The 20,064-nt window shown below is 38.5% G+C and overlaps 3 protein-coding genes across 3 annotated transcripts; 1 reads left to right on the top strand and 2 right to left on the bottom strand.

Moving 5' to 3' along the window:
- Positions 1-731: 731 nt before the first annotated feature.
- Positions 732-3,667, bottom strand: LOC135699794 (zinc finger protein 182-like). Its single transcript, XM_065220136.1, has 3 exons — positions 3,446-3,667; positions 3,099-3,301; positions 732-2,821 (listed from the first exon to the last, which is right to left on the bottom strand). The coding sequence occupies exons 1-3, from the start codon at positions 3,578-3,580 to the stop codon at positions 1,432-1,434; spliced, it is 1,728 nt and encodes a 575-aa protein (XP_065076208.1). The 5' UTR covers positions 3,581-3,667; the 3' UTR covers positions 732-1,431.
- Positions 3,668-14,498: 10,831 nt separating this feature from the next.
- On the top strand, positions 14,499-16,889 carry LOC135699778 (zinc finger protein ZFP2-like). The gene is made up of 4 exons (XM_065220095.1): positions 14,499-14,559; positions 14,629-14,764; positions 15,233-15,435; positions 15,499-16,889. The coding sequence occupies exons 2-4, from the start codon at positions 14,633-14,635 to the stop codon at positions 16,880-16,882; spliced, it is 1,719 nt and encodes a 572-aa protein (XP_065076167.1). The 5' UTR covers positions 14,499-14,559; positions 14,629-14,632; the 3' UTR covers positions 16,883-16,889.
- Positions 16,890-17,048: 159 nt separating this feature from the next.
- On the bottom strand, positions 17,049-18,318 carry LOC135699779 (zinc finger protein 208-like). The gene is made up of 3 exons (XM_065220096.1): positions 18,211-18,318; positions 17,203-18,149; positions 17,049-17,145 (listed from the first exon to the last, which is right to left on the bottom strand). The coding sequence occupies exons 1-3, from the start codon at positions 18,238-18,240 to the stop codon at positions 17,052-17,054; spliced, it is 1,071 nt and encodes a 356-aa protein (XP_065076168.1). The 5' UTR covers positions 18,241-18,318; the 3' UTR covers positions 17,049-17,051.
- Between the last annotated feature and the right edge of the window lie 1,746 nt (positions 18,319-20,064).

Below are 20,064 nucleotides of genomic sequence, written 5' to 3'. Positions count from 1 at the left end.
GAGATGAGTGAAAAGAACTTACTTTTAAGTACTTTTGACGTAGGACTACGTCTGTGATTTCTATAGGGGGTACACTTTGTGAAAACCGAAAATGGAACATGAAACAAAATTATGAAAGATTTTGAACGTTAATAACTCAGCTGCCCCTGGACCAATTTCAATAATTTTATCACCAATCGATCAGAAATATTCCTACGCATCTTGTAAATTTAAGTCTTGGGCAAGAATTTGAATATGGCTTCTATGAGCTGTCACGTCGGTTCGTGGGTGATAATATTATAAGATCACGTAGTCCTACGTCGCCATTGCGTACAACCCCATAGGGCTGTCCCTTGTAGTTTTTTCTTACCTTGAAGAGTCAAATACAGTTAACTCTTCCTAACTACACACTAATCGAGTCAGTACGGTTTTACTGAGTTTTTGAATTGCGGAACTGTTCGGTAAAAGTTTAAAAATCTATGGAAAATTTATTAATGAGAAAATTTGCTCTGAATTTGTACATACTTAGTTCTGTTAACCCCATTTAATGAGAGAAAATATAATTGGTCGATTTCATTGATTCCTTACGGATAACGGTCAGTTGAATTTTTACCGACTTTTTCAGCAATTCAAAAACCCAGTAAAAAAATACTGACTCTTGTAAAAAATCTTAGTGTGTAGATATTGAAAGGACCATCCAGCTAGTGAGGATACAGTAAACCCTCCATATATGCGGTGGGTGGTACCGTCAACCCAACGATGTTTCTCGGCAGGATATTCCATGTTTCGGGTGCACGTAAAAATTGTTTATAGCGACATTATGGCAGGTAAAGAAAAGATAATTGATGTTTCTCCATATTAAATCTCCACCATATTAAAAATTCGTGATTTTTGAAAAGCCTGTCAAACCAGTAATATGACTGATCTGACTATGAGTTTTGTACAGGTAGTCCCCCCTATTCTGCGCGTCACGTGACTCGCAAAATAAGGGGGTGTTTGTTTTTCGATGCAGTTTATGATGTCGATTGATTGATTTTGTCCATTTAATTGGCAAAATATATGAAAATGAATCACATGTCCAAAGAAACCTCCCTGTTTACATGTCCGAATGCGGTTTGATGGTTATATGGCGAATATTTTCTTAAATCATTCTTGATCGTTCATATACTTCCCATAACACATCATAAAGGTATCCCTATTGGATGTACACCACATCCTTTTGTTTATTTATTTCATACGGACATGTTCGCTTGCACCCGAGCGTTTAAAGAAGCCCCGTCCGCCGGTACTATAAGGAAGAGTCAAAACTGAAGCGGTCTATTTCCAATGTCTTTTCTCACCAATGAAATTTTAAAACACGTGCCCGTTATCATTGAAAAAATAAAACAAAGAATGTTTATGAATCTTAATATAACTTATCAAGTTAATAGAACGAAAGTAAATCGATACAGCTCACAGAGAATCATCTATTCCATAATCTTCTACGATAAGATCCTGCTCCTCTGCTTCATCGCAATTTGCTGCCTTTGGTTTCCTTGGCCTTGACTTTATAGCATCAATGCCTAGCCAATCCAGTGACTTAGCCAAGGGATGATCTCGGTGTTGCTTCGTCCGAAGATGGGCAATGAGATTTCTTCTGTCGGAAAATTCACGACCACAGATCGGACATTGATGCGCTTTGCCATTTTCATGTTCCAATACATGGATTTCATACCTTTGCTTCTTTTTAAAAGTCATGTCGCAGATAGTACAACGGAACTCGGGCGGAAAATGTACCGTAGATAGATGGGTTCCAATTGCTTTGGAAATTGTCCCACAGAGATTGCATTTCTTCAATTTAAGACCAGGCTTATTTACTTCTCCCTCGACAATGGTGTAGTACTCTTTCCAATCCTTTTTGCCTACATATTCAGGATTTTCGACATGCTTCTTCTCATGGTATCGGTGTGTTAGTTCCGACGAATATGTCTTCGAGCAGTAACTACATTTGAACACCTGGTTCGAATGACTCGTTTTTATGTGAATTTGCACACTGTCCAATGATCCAAGTTTCTTCTGACAAATGTGGCACTCGTATTTTTTTAATTTTTCGTGCCGGCGTTGGATGTGCAAGCGTAATTTGTGCCGTTCCTTGAAAATTTTACCACAAATCTCACAGCTCGCCGCAGTGGTATGTAGCTTCATGTGATGCATAAGTGAAACCTTAGAACGATAAACTTCCCCACAGTATTCACACGTCGATGGGCACTGAACATCGCCGTCCAGGTGGTACATCTGCACGTGAAGTGCAACATTATTTTTGTTAGTGTACCGCTTGTCACAATATGGACATTTTTCCGGATTTAAATGTTGCCGCATATGCGCGTTCAGTTTTTGAACGGTTTTAATAACAACCGTCTCCATCACACACTCCGGACAAGTGTAAGGCAGTTTATCCTCATGACTACTATTCAGATGAGCAATCAAAGCTTCGGACGTTCCGTGTGACTCGCTTTTGCAAATGTAACATTTGTAATCGTGCAATCGAGGGCGATTTGGATCGTCAACTTTCGTGCGTGGACGTCCCATTTTTCGCTTACCTTTTGCATCCTTCTCTTGCTTTGTTCTGCGACGATATTTCTTTACCGGTGGCTCCTTATCTTCAATATCCTGTTCTGTCGGCTTCCACTCACCGTCATCCTTATCTGCGACTGTTTCTTCTTCGTGCTCAGTATCAGCAAGAGCGGGCCTCGTACTAACGCTTTCACTCATTTTGTCAGTAGATTTACTTACTTTGGGCAGATCCGAGTCAAGATATTCCTCATCCATAGCTTCCGGTTTAACGCAAAAAGCACCAACTTCCCTAAAAAATGCAACGCTTCAACATACAACACAATTCAGGGGAAACATGTCAGAAGGGTATAACTCTAAACGTAAACAATGACTTTGAACGTCGATTTCTCTTGAATGACCGCACACCCACGGAATCTGACTACACCAACTCATAGAACAAACATTTCTCTGTCAGATGATTTAGTTAGTTTGAGTGGGTATGTTGTCATTCGTAAGAAACCGACGATCCAAATCATTGTTTACGTTTCGAGTTAGACCCTTCTGACTTGTTTTCTAACTACACTAACAATTCTTGCGTAAATGCCTTCTCCAGCATTCCCATGTCCACCTCTTCCTCTTCCTGTTTAATCTCGATATGCAGCGTTCCTTGTAACTGATTTCTAAGCTTCAGATCATTTGCGCGGTACATCTCGATTGTTTCGTACATTTTAAGCAGAGTGGTAACACACCATTTGCAAATCTTTTGAGGCATTCCATCATCGGAATCGACCTAAACCGAAAAAAAACAAATTTCAAATGTTATCTTGCAGGAAGTGAAACGAGCTCAAGTGAATCAAAATTGGGTTGGTTTCGATTCACTATAGAATCTAAATTGTTTGCACTTTTATTATACACACCCCGAATTTGCACTTACCTCTAGTCGTGAAACATCGAAGATTATCTGCCGCAAGGAGCGTGGGTACTCTTTCTGTTGCTCAAACAGGGACCGCATACGGCTTTTTTTCTCGCAACAAAGGCGACATATTTTATCCACGTCTAATTTGCTCATTTTTCCCGTGTGAACATACAGAAGGAATATTCTAAAATAATATTTTCTGTAGAGACAAAAATTAATGCTTGCGATCACGATTAGCGAACGAATCCAAAGAATGCTGTCAAAATTTGATCATCTTTTTTTTTAATCATCGTCATTTTGAGAAAGAGCCATCATTGTGGTTTCATCGAAAGCTCATGAGTCGAAAGCTTTTGTTGATGTTTGGCAACCACACGCTATTTAAAAATTTCCAAATTTGGGTAGAATCCACCCAGATCGGTCAAATCTGAACCTACCCAAAAATTGGTAATCCTAATAAATCCTGAGATACCAAAGATACAACAGGATCTTCACCGACGCGAGTAAAACGCTGTCCAGACTGGAGAGTTATAACATGTTATAACGGTTGTCAAATAATTGCAACACAGAAACCACCATCAAGATAGCGCTATAACATGTTATAACTCTGTAGTCTGAACTAGAAACACTGGAATAAGAGACCAGCGGAGACAAAAAACATGAATTTGGCAACAAGATAAACATCAAAGCAATCCTGGCATTACTTGCATTTGTAACTGCTTGCAAGTGACTTCGCCAATGCACCGACGAGCGAGTTCATGAGTGCTTGTTAAACGATTTTAATACTCCTCCCTAATTGAAGCAAACCATTTGTAAACATTGCAGATTGGAACCGCTTTTGACAGTTCGATTGGAATCATAACAGTATCTCCGCTGGTCTCTTATTCCAGTGTTTCTAGTCTGAACGTACTATAATGCCTTGTTCAGACTACAGAGTTATAACATGTTATAGCGCTATCTTGATGGTGGTTTCTGTGTTGCAATTATTTGACAACCGTTATAACATGTTATAACTCTTCAGTCTGGACAGCGTTTAAGACTAGTTCAGGAACGGCGATAGCAATGTTCGACGAAACATCCAAGACCAGCAAAGCGGATAAAATAAATGACAATTTTTCAATAACCAATGCGGAGCTGCTAGCCCTGCAAAAGACAGTGGAGTGGGCCATAGAAAACAATATAAAGCAAGCGGTTATCTTGACTGACTCAGCGAGTGCATGCGCCATCCTGAGGAACAGGAAGGAAGTCCCAGAAAACTACATAGCCAGCAATATAGTTGAACTATTCCAAAAAGTTGAAACTTGAAAATCCAATGGATCCCGAGCCACTCAGGAATCCAGGGCAACGAAATAGTAGACGGAAAAGCAGTTAGGAGAACAGAAGGGACCCAAAGCATACACAACTCAATCACCTTCGGAGATGCGATAGTTCTAGCAAAAAAAGAATCGTGGGAGGAATGGAGAAGAGTCTTCGAAGCTACGAGTCAAGATAAAGGTAAATGGTACAGATCAGTACACACAAAAAATAATCGTTAATAAAATTTAAAAAAAAAACCATTGGTAGAATTAAAAGTTTACGTTGGTTCTTTTTGGTAGAAAGTCTTTAGAATTTAAAATAAAATTTAGCCTACTATCAATTCAAAAGTTAACCGCTCCCTACTTTTAAAAGTTTAAACTTTCAAAACGAATTGTACTTCTGTCAAAACAAAAGCATGGCAGTGTTGGAATAAAAAGTGGATTATTTTAAATTCAAAACAAATTTTTATCATGAAAGTGTGGTCTAATTGAAACGATCTTTTTCACTTTGAATTGAACAATTAAAATATTTTCATTTTAAATACCAGCATTGTCAGTATGACATGTAGAGTTTTTTTTTATTATTCAATTTAATTTATTATGATATCAAATCATGGCTCGTGATGAACTGATGAACTCAGACAGTATGTATCAACGGTTTTGGATCGTTAGATATCATGCATTTGGCACACTGTAAGCATTGCTTTTATCTCTGCCAGTAGTCTCCAGGCCAGCTCCATGGTTGCCTTGAAGATTGATAATCCTTGTAACCTGTGAACATGTTGAAGGGTCTATAATTCAAAATCATTGAGAAAATAGAATACACCTACAGTAAATATGATGCACATTGTACAGTCCAAGGAACAGTTAAATCTGGGAAACGAATCCGGCAAAGGCCTCGGGCTTCGCATTTATTTTGGCAGTAATTGATTGCTAAAGTTCAATCGGTGCGGCACTCGATCGTGGTATCTTGGGATCTCGCTTGGGATAATATGAACGGTTCCAGGCCAAGTTTAGCCAGCAGATGGTGCGAACCAAGAAACGTTCATTTTGGGTCGTTTTGAGGTAATACTGTAAACAGCGAAAGTAGTAAGCATTTATAAAGGTTATTTAAAAAATAAAAAAAACACTTACTGGATCGTCGAGTAGGGCCTATTTGATTTGATCCAACATTTCAAAACCATTCACGGAAATCTAAAACCGGAAGCCAATTTTAGGGACGGGCAGAATCTATGTTTGGGAAGTGGATTGATATGACACTACTGCTGCTGCTTCTGTTTTGTTTTGCATGTTTTATCTTAAAATTTAGCGGCAAAATTTCAGTGCTGCCAAAAGTGTTGGTGTTTAGAGGTATTTTTGACAGTAAACCAATTTTTATTTAAAAAAATGCACTTTTAAAATTACGAGTCATAAATGAACGAAAAACTTTCAAACCAAAAAAATAGCTTTCGTTTTGAAAATATTCGTTGTTGAAACTATGAAGTTTGAGGAATTTTCAATTTGAAAGTGAATTATTTTTATTACAACAATTTTTGTTCTTTGTGTGTACACAGAAAAAAAAGTTGTTGAATATTACATCCAAACTGCTGCAACCAGGTCAATCCATCGGTTGTGTAATATAACGTTGTACGATGTACATCGATTTTGCGAACAAAATTACATCCATTGTTTTAATATTGTATCTGATTTTTGCTATTACATCATTATTTCATACATCAGCTTGAATTACATTGATCGATATTACATTTTTTTTTGCTGTGTACAAGCACAACCACGCAGGAATATTTGGTTCAAAAACTTGATACTATCAACGGAAGAAAAAAGAATCATGAGCAGGATAAGAGCAGGGCACACCCTAACGAAAGAAAGAAAAGCGATGTTCAAAATGGAACCAAATGACCGATGCACCGAATGCGATGAGACGGAAAACCTAGAGCACATATTGTACATTTGCCCGAAATTCAACCATATCAGAAGCAAATTCCCAGCACTGGAATACTGCATGCCGCTCGTCGGGATACTGCAAGATGAATGTGAGACAACGATGAAGCAGATCACCCGCTTCATTCAGGAAATAAAATTACATCTATGAATCAAAACCAAGAACACCTGGCAAGATGGACCAACCATGGTCTTAGCCGTCATCAGACAACAGCAAACAAAAAAAAAAATCCTAATAAATTTGTGGTTATTTTGCTTAACGACATGTTTGGGGTATCATCCAAACCATTTGTGGAATAGTTCGATCATTTGGGTTTGTCGTAATTCTGTATCACTATATCGTTCGTTTACACACTTAATCTAGCTCGGTAAAATCTCCAACAGCCGATTACCTCGGTAGTAACTTTTGCTGATATATCTGCAAAATATCTGTTTGTTAGCTGATATCTCAGCAAAATTTTATTTGTTAGCTGAGTATCGGCAATTGTTTTACTGAATCTCAGCTAAATAAATTGCAGAAATACTCGGCTGTTGGATTCTCGGCGAAAAAATTTAAGTGTGTATGGTATTTTGTTTGTTAGGGAAACTGTGTTGGGAGTGACAAGTTGACAAATGAACAAAATCGATCGGATTCATGTTGATGTTGTTCATTTGTCAACTTGTGACTCCCAACATAGTTTACCCACTTTTGGGTAGCTTCAGTTTTGACCGATCTGGGTGGATTCTACCGAAATTTGGGTAGTTTTGAAATAGCGTATACGCCAGATAGAGCTGGAATAAGGGCCAATAGGTCGTATGAATAAAAGTGTTTACTTTACTTTTCCCGTAAGAAAAGCACGGGAAAGTATTGCTGATTGCATCTGAAACTGGACTGTCCCAAAAATGCAATCTAGTGCAAATCACCGACGGACATCGATTGCCATCCATTGATGGCAAACGAATGTGCAGGAATGCAGCTTCCACACCTGCGTAGGATATCGCACCCATTCACAACACACATGGGCTGGGACCAACGGCTTTACTTCCCTTCCGAAGGAAGACGTGACCAGAGATTTTTATGCCTCAGAAAAATCCCACCGACCTCGGCTGGGATTGAACCAACAATCAATACGAAACTAACGATTTTAAATTGGATCACTACTTGACTAGCCTATTGGTCCCAAGCAAACGATTGACGTATCCCATTCTAGTCGAAATTCTACTACTACACAATGTTTGTTTTGATTCGCTATGAAAGTTTGACAGATAAAATGAGGGGTTATTAGATTTTCCTATGTTTCGAGGGGTGAATCGATTAGCTTGGGACCGAAGAGAGTACCAGACCCGCATAAACGCGAACCATCACATGACCTTACCGATAATGGTTATAAATTGTTTATAATCCCTGCTAAACTTCAACTGAAATGGTTATGGAACTTTACATGAACGTTTGTGTGATAAAGTTTTAACCTTATGTATTATGGTTTTTTGGAAGCGGACCTTACAAATAATGGGTTGTTAAGAACCATTACCATTCCAAATTCTTGTTTTGTATATACATTATCGGAAAGAGAACCACGGAACCGAATTTTGTTCATTTAAATCAAAAATAAAAATGTTCATTCTATAAACATATGAATAATTCAAAATAAATTAAAACCATGTTTGCAACAAAAATATATATGTTTGAATCAAAGTCAGAAGCATGTTTATTTCAACAATATAGAATTTGGGTAAACGATTTTTAGCGTGCCCTGCATTTTTTCCTTCTTGTTGACATTCGGAAAAAAATTGCCCCAGCTTTGCCAATCAATGAAAACGGCCCGCAACAAAACCGAAGTCATGGATGCGGAAACCCACTTAGGTAAGTATCTTAACAAAGGGAAACGAAAATCCGAAATGGATTTTGAATCTATTCCGGAACCTCCAGCACCTCCCCCCCCCCCCTTCAAAAGTCATTTCTTCCAGTTTGCTTCGAGCTTTTGTCTTTGATCCGAAACATGCTTCTCATTTACACCTGCCTTGTGTTCTTGCTCTTTCCGTAATTGCTCCAACTTCATCCACTCATTTTCCATTAGCTTCGAAACTTCAGCAAGCTTTATCATATTCACACAATCCTGACTCGACTGATTAATTGGTTGGATCAACTTCTTACTAAAATCAGTGCTGCATTCATCCTCCTTCCTTACCTAACTCAACGGTTTCTCATCATCCTCATCTTCTTCCGATTCCTGCATTTCCAATCCTACATTGCCACGAGCATTGTAATCAAACTGAATTCGGGATCTTCCTGCAGATCGTTTTTTCATCTCTTGGCAATCCATTTTTCTGCTTTATCTTACATTCAAATGCTAATATAATTTAAAATTAAGTATGTTTCTTTCAAACATAAGAAGCATGTTTAAAATAAACATATTTATTTTTGTTCGCATTGTTGTCAAACCAAACAAAAATATTCACGTTTATTTTCAAAACGAATATTTTAAAAATAAACGTAAAATTATTTTTATTTTAAACATTAATATTACATGACTTCAAATATGGAATACGTTTGAAATAAACCTTGTTTATTTTTGTGGCCAGAACAAACTGAGTTTACGTTTAAATTTACCTCAAATATTTTTGTTTCAACGATAAATTTTTCTGCGTGACTATATTAGAACGTTTTTACTTATGGTTTGAGAACATTAATGGTTATGGTTATGGTAGTCAGTAAGGTCCATTAATGGTTTTGTATTATCGCTCAACTTTACGTGAAATATATCGTGAATTGGTAATCAGTAATTTGCAGGCAACCAATTCGCGATATATTCCACATAAAGTTGATCGATGTTACAAAACCATTCATGGACCTTACTGGTTACCATAACCATTACCATTAATGTTCTCAAACCATAAGTTAAAAGGTTTTAGTATAGTTTTCTTTGCGAAAATGTATGGAGAAAACAAGAATTTTGAATGGTAATGGTTCTTAACAACCCATTATTTGTAAGGTCCACTTCCAAAAAACTATAATACTTAAGGTTAAAACTTTATCATTAAACGTTCATGTAAAGTTCCATAACCATTTCAGTTGAAGTTTAGCAGGGATTATAAACAATTTATAACCATTTTAGGTAAGGTCAATTTATGGTTCGCGCTTATGCGGGGAGCTGAGCCAAAAAGTTGAGCACGTTATTTCGGGACCTTCTAGTCTTAGAGTTACCTCTATGATTGAACCCAGACCCATTGGGGTGTTAGAAAGCAGTCACGCTTACCACTACACCACCGGCGCCGGCTAAATCCACACTCCTGACTCGAGAAAAATTTTCCTGTTGCTCCTCGACCGACCTGTAACCGATGGGAGCATCGGACGCAATAAACTCTGATGAAACCCACTGGAACCTCCGTTGGCAGCAGCGAAAATTTCCATCAAAATCGCCCGGAACTCTATCCGACGTGCACATTTGAAAACACTGTCGAATCTCCCCGGAACATCCGTAACATACCAAATATCCACCGAAATCATGCTATGGTATTCTCTCGGCCATAAACACGCATAAACTTACTAGAAACTCCCTGCAACCTCCTCCGGTAGCAACGGAAATCTCAAACGAAATCGTGCAGAAGCTGCCTCCGCAACTTCCAGTGTCAACATCGAAAACCTCCTTCGAAATCGTGCTAAGCCCGGTTCACCGAGAACGCGAGAAAACCCCGTCAAAATTCCGTTGAACCTTCGCTGGCAGCATAGCAAATCTCCACCAGAATCTTGTGGAAGCTCCTTCACCGAAAACACGAGGAAATGACTCCGCTGAGAAAACTTCGTTGAAATGATTTGGAATATCTGCTGGAAGCATCAGAAATCACCACCGAAACCGTGGTGAACCTCGTCCGCCGTGAACGCAAGAGAATGCCATCGAAATTTTGTATGTTCGCATTTTTTTTAATTGCTCATACTGTATGTAATTGTAATTGTTATTTATTTAGTCAAACGTAATTCGTAAATTACGTAATTTAGTCAAACGACGAACAAGAAAAACTTTCCTAGAAGCTTCGTTTGCAGCATCTAGAACCGTCTCCAAAAGAATGCATGCAGAACCTCCTCCACCGAGAACATGAGAAAATCCCGTTGGTAGCATCCACACTCTTTACTGGCCGAAGCTCCGTTGGCAGCGCAGCATATACATTCTCTAGTCCACCGAAATCGTGTGGATAAACGATTTTTCTTTTCATGTTTTGTTTACATATCTTGCTTTGTTTTGACGTTCACATCCCATTGAATGGTTGATGTAAACGATGGAAATCAAATGCATTTTTTTTAAATTTAAATACATCGTCAATAAGCATTTTAAAAGTGAGACGCCCCTAGCATACGGCCCAATGTCGCAATGGGCTTGAGCTGAGAAAAATGAATTTGAAATGTTCAGAATCATTCATTATAAAATAATCTATATATATATATGAACCCATTTGAAAACTGAAATATTTTTAATTATCGAATTATTGGGAAGCATTATTGTGACATAAATGAAAATTTAATAATTTTTATATACACCCGGCTGCATTCACAGAAGCCGTTTCGCCCGCATGTTTTGGACATTGTCTGTTTCGCCCGAGGTGATAAACTATCTTTGATGAGCGTTTTTTGCCGGTAATGTTGGGATTGTGAACTATTGCTATGCCAGCGATTGCCATGATTTCTTCATGCTGAGTGGTCGGAATGATTGTACGCAGTCCGGCGTGTAATTATGTACCTAGTTCTTCGAAAAGGCATCAGGACTATAGTCGCTATATTTATAATCTGGCGGATAGAATGTCGATCTATCAAAAAGCGGAACCAATTCAATATATTATAGACCAACAATTAAAGGTACTATCAACTTTTATAAACAAAACTTGATTATTTTTTCCTCGCCAATCGAACGCAAATTACCGGCACCATCGGATAGGGGAAACTTTCTCCAACCCAAAGATGGTGTTAGTTTGCGTAGGCGAGCCGTGAGTCACGAGAAAAAGGTTTCCGAAGTATTGTTCGCAATAGCTGATGTGCTGTTTTCTGTTGGTGGTCGTGATTTGCTCGATTGGTTCCGCTATTTGACAGCACAGTTGGTTCCCGAGATTCTATCCGCCAGACTACGAATATAGCGACTATAATCAGGATGTGCGCTGACAATGCTATTTGAGAGAATCCATGGCGGGACTTGGTGGAGATTCACGGTTGTGTTTTGAAAAAAAAATGATTATTGTGGCAACATCAATAACAAGTTTGATACATGTTTACCGTTGCCAGAAAAAATTGTAACCATGGGTGCCAAACAGTGCCAATAACTATGCCCAGATGTGCCCAAGCTTATTTTTGGCACACTGTGCGGGGTGACCAACCCTTGGTTTCGCCCTTATGTTTTTTTTCCGTTTTTTAAGAATACATTATTTTTCAAAAAAAAAAAAGATAATAATTTACTTGCCGAGCTGTAAAATCAGCAATTCTTCCAGCAAAATATTGTTGCTGAACGACCAGCAAAATGACCCGACGTAAAAGTGACAGCTGTTTACCGAAACACCAGCAATATAGAGATTACTAAAGTGTGACCACAGACAAACAGACATAACACTCGCAAGATGTTCATCGAACAAGCATTTATCGGTCAATTTAAAAGTATCTTAGTTGGTAGTACCGCCACCTGTGGCGCGCATGGTCAATTCCCTTCCGTTTTACGTTTTCACACTACCGCCATCTGTTCAGCGTACTACCCACCACAGTGTACTCAGCAGATGGCGGATATGTTTTAGCGACGATGTTTTACAGTGAGAAATATTCAATGTATTATGTCTGTTTGTCTGTGGTGTGACTGTGCCAGTGATTTATTTTCGTTAGGAAAATTTACCGCTATAAAGTTTTTTTTCCTGATGAAAACGTGTTGCGTATTCATACACACAAAAAATAATAATTGATAAAATTAAAAGAACCGTTGATAGAATTAAAAGTTTGTATTGGTTCTTTTTGGTAGAAAGTAGCTAACTTTCAAAATGAAAGTCAACCAACTGTCAAAATAAAAGTTTAGCATATTAATAATTTTAAAAGTTTAAACTTTCAGATCAAATTGTAGAACTGTCAAACTAAAAACCAAATACTTTTAGATTGATGTTGGAAAAGTTTTGCTTCAAAAGAAGGCTATTTCACCGCAATTAGTATAAGTTTTCACCTCAAATACGAATTATTTTTTATTTAATTGCTTTTATGTGAAAGGAAAATAACCAATATTTATATTTATTTAAGTATTTTGTTAATATTCATATTTCTATTTTTCATTCACATCAGGATGTTGATATCAGGGATGTTGTCTTTGGCGGATGGCTTTAGTGAAGGTTTTCTCCCAGACGCGGGGCTCCAACATGCAGCGGACTTGGTCGAACGAAAGTGCATCTTGTTTTCACAGCTGGCCGACGATAAGCAGCGAAACCTGGTGCGGATAAATCTTACCAGTGTCCTATACAAAAGAACGGAATCTGTAATCCCTGCAGCGATACATTACAAACGCTATTGATAGCCACCGAAGCATCTCTGCAGTGTGCTCTAACGTCCTAATATGCTGGCGATCTGGAAAATAATCATCTTGTTTTCAAAACCACCCTCGAAATATCTAGACAGTAGTTGCAATCTTACCTTCGCGAAAACTTTATTCTTTCTCATTGCCTCCGGTACCAGAAACGGTTCCCGGAACTGCACGATGCACGATTGATTTTCTGTGGTTTGATTCTAGTGTCTCATACTATATGCCCTATTGGATTTTTGGACCATGTCAATGAGCTTTTCAAGAGGTGATTTTGACAGTTGTTCAATTTTTATTTTAAAAGTATGAACTTTTAAAATTACATGTCGATAATGAAAGAAAAACTTTCAAACCAAAGAAAAACAATACATTTTGAAAATATTCGCAGTTGAAACTACCAAATTCGAGAAACTTTTAATTTGAAATGTAAAATATTTTAAAGATACAATTTTTGTTTTTTTGTGTGTAGCTACGATTACCTAAAATTATCGGTTAAAAGTTATCGGTATTTTTTACCGATAAATATCGGTACTTTTTATTTTGAATATGCTATTTTATACTATAAATTAGGTAATTTTTAACGTTAATTATTGGTAATCCATGATTACCGATAATGTAGGTAGGTATGTGCACTTTCTTCGATTATCGGTAATTTTTACCGTTATCTAGGTATTCTTTACCGACTTTAAGGTATGTGCATCTTATCGTGTAGACAGCAATTTATTTACTGAATTAATACCCCGTACAGACTATGGCTTATATCATGTAATATAGGCTGTCTTGCAATGAGCACTCATACATAGGATTCCCATGTCAAACTCATTTTGACAGGTCTACTTTCATACATTTTTTAAGGTTAGCCAGAGGAAAATAATAAACAACTTTACACGGCGTTGCTTCCGCTAGTGTGCGTTTTCAGCATTTTCGGGGAAAACATACCCATTAAATGAGTAAAATTTTACCCATTTATGAGTAATTACAGCTACAAAAATAATTAGTAAGTATTCATTTGTGAGTATCAAATACTCCTAAATGGATTATTTTTTACTCATTTAATAGGTAGCCCCGGTAGCCCCAGTCTCCCTCGAAAATGCTTACTTTGCAGTCAATATCAAGTCTTTTAGTCATTATTGGGTGTTTTGCGGTTACCGTGAAGCAGGGACGCCAGATATACCCAGTATCACTGATTGTCCCTTTTAACATGATCACCGAGAAATTTTGCTCTCGATGATGATGTTGATGATGACGCCTGATTTTGGCCGAGTTTGGCTGATGAGGAAGTGTCATTCAAACTCGACAGCTCGATTCGACAGCAACTAGCGGAAGCTTTTCATAATTTTTCGTAGTAGTTTATTTCGGTTCGTACACCATTCCTACGTGATTTGCTGGGGTTTGTTGCATTAAAATAGGTAAACTAAATAAACGTATAATTCTCAATTCCTTCCACTTTCCACAAGAGAAAAATGAGCTTGGACGTGAAGAAAATATGTCGTCTCTGTTGCGAGAAAAAGAGCCGTATGCGGCCCCTGTTCGAACAACGGCAAGATTATCCACTCTCCTTGCAGCAGATAATCTTCGATCTTTCACGGCTTGAGGTAAGTGCAGACTTCCATCGGACGTAAATGGCATGAATTACTGGGTCGAATGAATAAAAGAGTTTACATGAGAAATTCACTATTCAGGCATAACATTTGATAACGGCACAAAAGCATTTGTAAACAAACTTTCTAAGGCCCTTTACACGCGAACAAAAGTATGCCCACGCAAACCTACCACATCACCGGATAGGGGCAACTATCACCTTTCCGAAAGTGGTATTGGTTTTCGTGGGCGTACTTTGGTTCGCGTGCAAAGGGCCTTAGAAAGTTTGTTCATAAATGCTTTTGTGCCGTTATCAAAATAATGTTATGCCTGGTCTATACTGACTCAAAACTCATCCTCGCAAATCATCAGCACCGAGGATCGAGCTCAAGAAATCGACGCTTGAAGCCATTGTTTACATACGAGATATAATAACGAATCTAATTAGTTACTACCATTGCTGCGTTTTGTTCTTGGTACAGGTCGAGCCCGATGACGGAATGCCTCAGAAGATATGCACATGGTGTACCACCACACTGCTGAAAATGCACAAAAGTATCGAAAACTTCCGGGCAAACGACTTGAAGCTGAGACAGCAATTAGTCGGAACGCTGCAGATCGAGATTAAACAGGAAGAGGAAGAGGTGGACGTGGATATGCTGGAGAAGGCATTTACACAAGAACTGTTAGTGTTGTGCAGTTTGTTGTACTTGTGTTGACAATAATAACACTATATTTATTTTTTTAGGGAAGTTGGTGACATCAGTGTTAAGCAGGAAGTTATGGAGGAGGAATATCTTGACTCGGAACTTAATGACGACAGTGGAGTTACTGATCAAATACAGGATGCAGTAAGTGTTCCACCGAAACAGGACCTTGCGGATACTGAAAACGAAGAAGAAACTGTCGCAGATGATGATGACGACGATGAGTGGAAACCGATTGCGAATGACACTGATATTGAAGATAAGGAGCCCCCGGTGAAGAAATATCGTCGCAAAACAAAGCAACAGAAGAATGCGAATGATAAACCGAAACTTGGTCGCCGGCGCAAGAAAGCTGAAGATCCAAACCGCCCTCGATTGCACGATTACAAGTGCTACATTTGCAAAAGTGAGTCTCATGGAACGTCCGAGGCACTGATTGCTCACCTAAACAGCAGCCACTCGGAGCTAGTGCCGTACACTTGTCCGGATTGTGTGATGGAGACAGTTGTTATCAAAGGCGTTCAAGGGCTCAACGCTCATATGCGGCAGCATTTGAATCCGGAGAAATGTCCATATTGCGACAAACGATACACCAGCAAAAATAATGTCGCACTTCACGTGCAGATGCATCACTTGGACGGTGATGTTCAGTGCCCGTCGACGTGCGAATACTGTGGCGAAATTTATCCTTCCAAGGTTTCGCTTCTACATCACATGAAGCTTCACACCTCTGCTGTTAGCTGCGAGGTTTGTGGTAGAATTTTCAAGGAACGGCACAAACTACGCTTGCACATTCAACGCCGGCACGAAAAAATAAAAAAATACGAGTGCCACTTTTGTCAGAAAAAACTTGTATCGCTAGATAGTGTCCAGACTCACATAAAAACGTATCATTCAAACCAGGTGTTCAAGTGCAGTTATTGTTCGAAGACATTTAGCTCAGAGCTAACGCATCGGTACCACGAGAAGAAGCACATAGAAAATCCGAACTACGTAGCTTCAAAGGAATGGAAAGAGTACTACACCGTTATCGAGGGAGGAGAAGACAATCCTAGTGCTAAAATGAAGAAATGCAACCTCTGTGGTGCAATTTGCAAAGCAATGGGAGTCCATCTATCAACGGTACATTTTCCTACTGATTTCCGTTGTAAAATCTGCGACATGAGTTTCAAGCGCAAGCAAAACTATGATATCCATGTATTGGAACACGAATATGGCAAAGCACATCAATGTCCAATCTGTGGCCGTGAGTTTTCCGACAGGAAAAACTTGTATGCCCATCTTCGGACGAAGAAACACCAAGATCACCCACTGGCTAAGGCAGTGATTGAAAAGTTGAAGCCAAAAAAGCCTAAGGAAGAAAGCTTCGAAGCCCTGGAACCGGCACAGATCGAGGTTGAAGTTGGAACGGATAATTTCATGTGACTTGTATCGATGTGCTTACATAAGAATAAGAAATTTGATATAGCTTAGTAAATATTCTTCGTTTATTCCAATGATAATGATATGTGTTCGTAAACTTCATATAAAAAAATATCAAAAGGCATCCAAATACTGTATTTATGAGTCCATTTTTTAGGCGAAGCAGGAACCGCTAATCCACTCCATCATCCACCAGGGAATCTGGCATCAATCGTTTTGCTACCTTCTCTTTCGTTTGGCTGGGTTTCACATTCTCTGTCTTGAGTCTGAAATTCGAGTTCATCACCACCTGATGCAGTAACTATTGCTTTTGTGCTACATACCGATATTTTGCATTAGACTTGTGTTCTTCAGTACGGTGAAGATTCAGCTGGCTCCGTGTCGAGAATGTTTTACCACAAAGCGCACATTTGTGCTTCACTTTGCCGCCGTGTACCAGTTCCAGATGCTTCCGGAGTCCATCTTTTCTTGCGAACTTTTTGCCACATATCTGACAACCGTATTCCTGCTCGTTGTGACTTTTCAAGTGGTAGTAATATCTTCCCTGTGTCTTGAACAATTTTCCGCAATCCGGACATGGTTTTCCATCATCGAAGCATTTGCTTTTCTTCTTTCTTGTGCTACCATTCTTACTCGGTTTGTTTAACGATTGGTCGTCATTACCCACCGGATTCACCAGTTCTTCCGTATCGGTATTCTCCTTGTTCGCTTCGACATTTGTGTATTCTACCGAATTCTCCGACCTTTCTGCTACCTGTTCCTCGTTACTTTTCCTTTGAAGCTGCAACATCTGCAGCTGGGACTCTTCACACTGCTTGGCGAATTGAGCAAACTTTTTCACCGTTTGGACACAGCTTTCGCACACTCCAGGTGGCAATCCTACCTCCGTCCGGTATCGACCCAAACAGCAGCGAACCACCTCACTCATTCCGCCCAGCTGCTCCAAACGGTAGCGCATCGGCGCAAATCCCTTCTTTGCGCACATTCGGCAAAAGAACTCTAAGTTGTCTTGATTGTTCACTTCCAGAGCCGCAAGGTTCAACGTCGGTATGGTTCCCACCATCAACCGGGGTTTCTTCCGAGACCGATCGATGAATCGTTCCTCAAAATGCCGCTCGCAAATGAGGGCATCTCTCGGCAGCTCAGTGTTATGCTTGGCCACCCAAGCAGTGCTCTTCCACCAATGCGGCAGATCCCCGAAGGACATCTTGAAGAACAGAAGCTTGTTCCACTCGGCTATGGCCGCACAACCGGGAATGAAGCAATGCGTCTACAATATTGCAAATAATCACAGTAAACATGTTGGTGATCGTATTTGTGTACCTACTCACCATCGGTTTAATATCCATTTTCTTACTCATAATGCCGAAACTTTTCTGCCAAGTCAATAAACATGGATTGTTTTAAAAACCCTCATCAAAACAGTGACGAAAAGCTCTCGTGTGTACAGGTGTACGTGATGCTACTTTTATGCTACGCGGCGATCATTGTGATATCCGCAGTTCAACATCATCATCAGCAATGATGATGCTTATAAATCGTCAGTGAATCCATCCAAGTGATGATTGAAGCTTCGCGACTATGTTTATGTTTAGCACGCCAACTCATAACTATTCAATGATACCGCATTTTACTCACAGTTACGCAAAATGAATAAATATATACAGCATAATCTACACTCAAAAAATAAATCACATTTCCGATGGAAAATATCCATTAGAATTTCACATAACTTTCATGTGACCTCATAATTGGGCATCGCACCACGAAATCACATGAATCTTATGTGTCGAATGAAGTTCCTGTGATTTATCACATAGAATTCATGTTATCATATGAATGTTATGTGAATTTCAGGTAAAAATAATTAATTTTGTTATTGGAAAAATATCATGTGCATTCCCAATGGAAACTATATGAAAACTTTTTTCAGTGATGAAAAATGTAGTATTTTGACGAGTATTTTGAATGAGATTTTCGCTTCGCTCGATCTATATACAGGCCTTAAGCGTTGAAAGACGAAATCGGTTCCAATCTGCTTTGATTTTTTTGTCTCTTAACTCTTCATAAGGTAAATCATTGAAATTAATACTGATTTATTGTGGCTAAAATTCATAAGTGTTTCTTATGGAATTTTTACATTCTTTTGCCTGCGTGAAATGGAATAAAATTTAAGCATTATTATAAATTATAGATTCCACTCATTTTTATTGACGTATTTCCATGTGAAATTCCACATGATTTTCATGTGACCACACAAAAACAGTCAAATGAATAGTATGTGTGGTTACAAATGGCTTTTATGAGTACGCATATTAAGTATGTGTCCGACACATATGTAGCTATCATTTTTGTTGATCACGTTGTAAAAATTCATGTGTGGTACACATAAAAACAATCTTTGATTTTTTTAGTGTATACACTAAAGAAATCAAAGATTGTTTTTATGTGTATACACTAAAATTAGTGTATACATATTAGTGTATACACTAAAAAAATCAAATTTAATTTTATTAACGATAATTCTTTGTGTGAGGAACCATCACATACCATTTTTGAATACTGGGATTGTCCAGAATCTACCTTTGGATTGACTGGATTATATGGAATCCCCCCTGGACAGTCATGAATCCCCCTAAATATTGAGTGCAATTCTTTCTGTGATTGTCCAAAATCCTCCCTGGGATAGTTCATATTCCTTCTTGAGATTTTCCGAAGTTACCTTTGATATTGTTGGAAAACCGAACTGGGATTTGTAGTAGATAGAGTTAGAGTTGAACAAATAATGAGTAGAATCGGGTGAGCGTGAAGCATGATAGTCCGTATGTAAACGGAATCTCATTGGTTAGAGAATTTTGATAGGTTAGCAGGTATAAATATGAAGTACACGCTCGTTTATTTTTACTCTAAAGTGAGTAACTTCTACTCAGTTTGGTATTTTTATTCAAAATGTCAAAAACTGAGTAGCATTGATTTAGCAAACTGAGTAACATTTACTCTGTTTATCTTAAATCAATGATTACTCACTTTAGAGTAACCATCAAAAAACTACTCATCGTGCATTTGTCAAAGAGTTACAAAATGTTCGTAGTCCCCGTTTTTTATTCAAACATGAAATTCCTATAGATATAATAATTTAAAATTGTAGAATCAACATCGACGAGCATTGCTGCATCTTCAGAAAC

Source organism: Ochlerotatus camptorhynchus, unplaced genomic scaffold (assembly GCF_037179485.1).
Source record: "Ochlerotatus camptorhynchus isolate MF236.1 unplaced genomic scaffold, CSIRO-AGI_Acam_v1.1 ptg000116l, whole genome shotgun sequence".
Taxonomy (NCBI): Eukaryota; Metazoa; Arthropoda; class Insecta; order Diptera; family Culicidae; genus Ochlerotatus; species Ochlerotatus camptorhynchus.
This window is presented reverse-complemented; position numbering and strand designations above follow the sequence as displayed.

Excerpts from the sequence above, each read along its gene's own strand:
- LOC135699779 (XM_065220096.1), bottom strand. The coding sequence starts at position 18,240 with ATGAGTAAGAAAATGGATATTAAACCGATG. Across the intron at positions 18,150-18,210 it reads AAATGGATATTAAACCGATG|ACGCATTGCTTCATTCCCGG; the intron begins GTGAGTAGGTAC and ends GCAATATTGTAG. Across the intron at positions 17,146-17,202 it reads AAGTCTAATGCAAAATATCG|ACTCAAGACAGAGAATGTGA; the intron begins GTATGTAGCACA and ends CTCGAATTTCAG.
- LOC135699794 (XM_065220136.1), bottom strand. The coding sequence starts at position 3,580 with ATGAGCAAATTAGACGTGGATAAAATATGTCGCCTTTGTTGCGAGAAA. Across the intron at positions 3,302-3,445 it reads TCGATGTTTCACGACTAGAG|GTCGATTCCGATGATGGAAT; the intron begins GTAAGTGCAAAT and ends TTTTCGGTTTAG. Across the intron at positions 2,822-3,098 it reads AAGGCATTTACGCAAGAATT|GGAAGTTGGTGCTTTTTGCG; the intron begins GTTAGTGTAGTT and ends TGCATTTTTTAG.
- LOC135699778 (XM_065220095.1), top strand. The coding sequence starts at position 14,633 with ATGAGCTTGGACGTGAAGAAAATATGTCGTCTCTGTTGCGAGAAAAAG. Across the intron at positions 14,765-15,232 it reads TCGATCTTTCACGGCTTGAG|GTCGAGCCCGATGACGGAAT; the intron begins GTAAGTGCAGAC and ends TTCTTGGTACAG. Across the intron at positions 15,436-15,498 it reads AAGGCATTTACACAAGAACT|GGAAGTTGGTGACATCAGTG; the intron begins GTTAGTGTTGTG and ends TTATTTTTTTAG.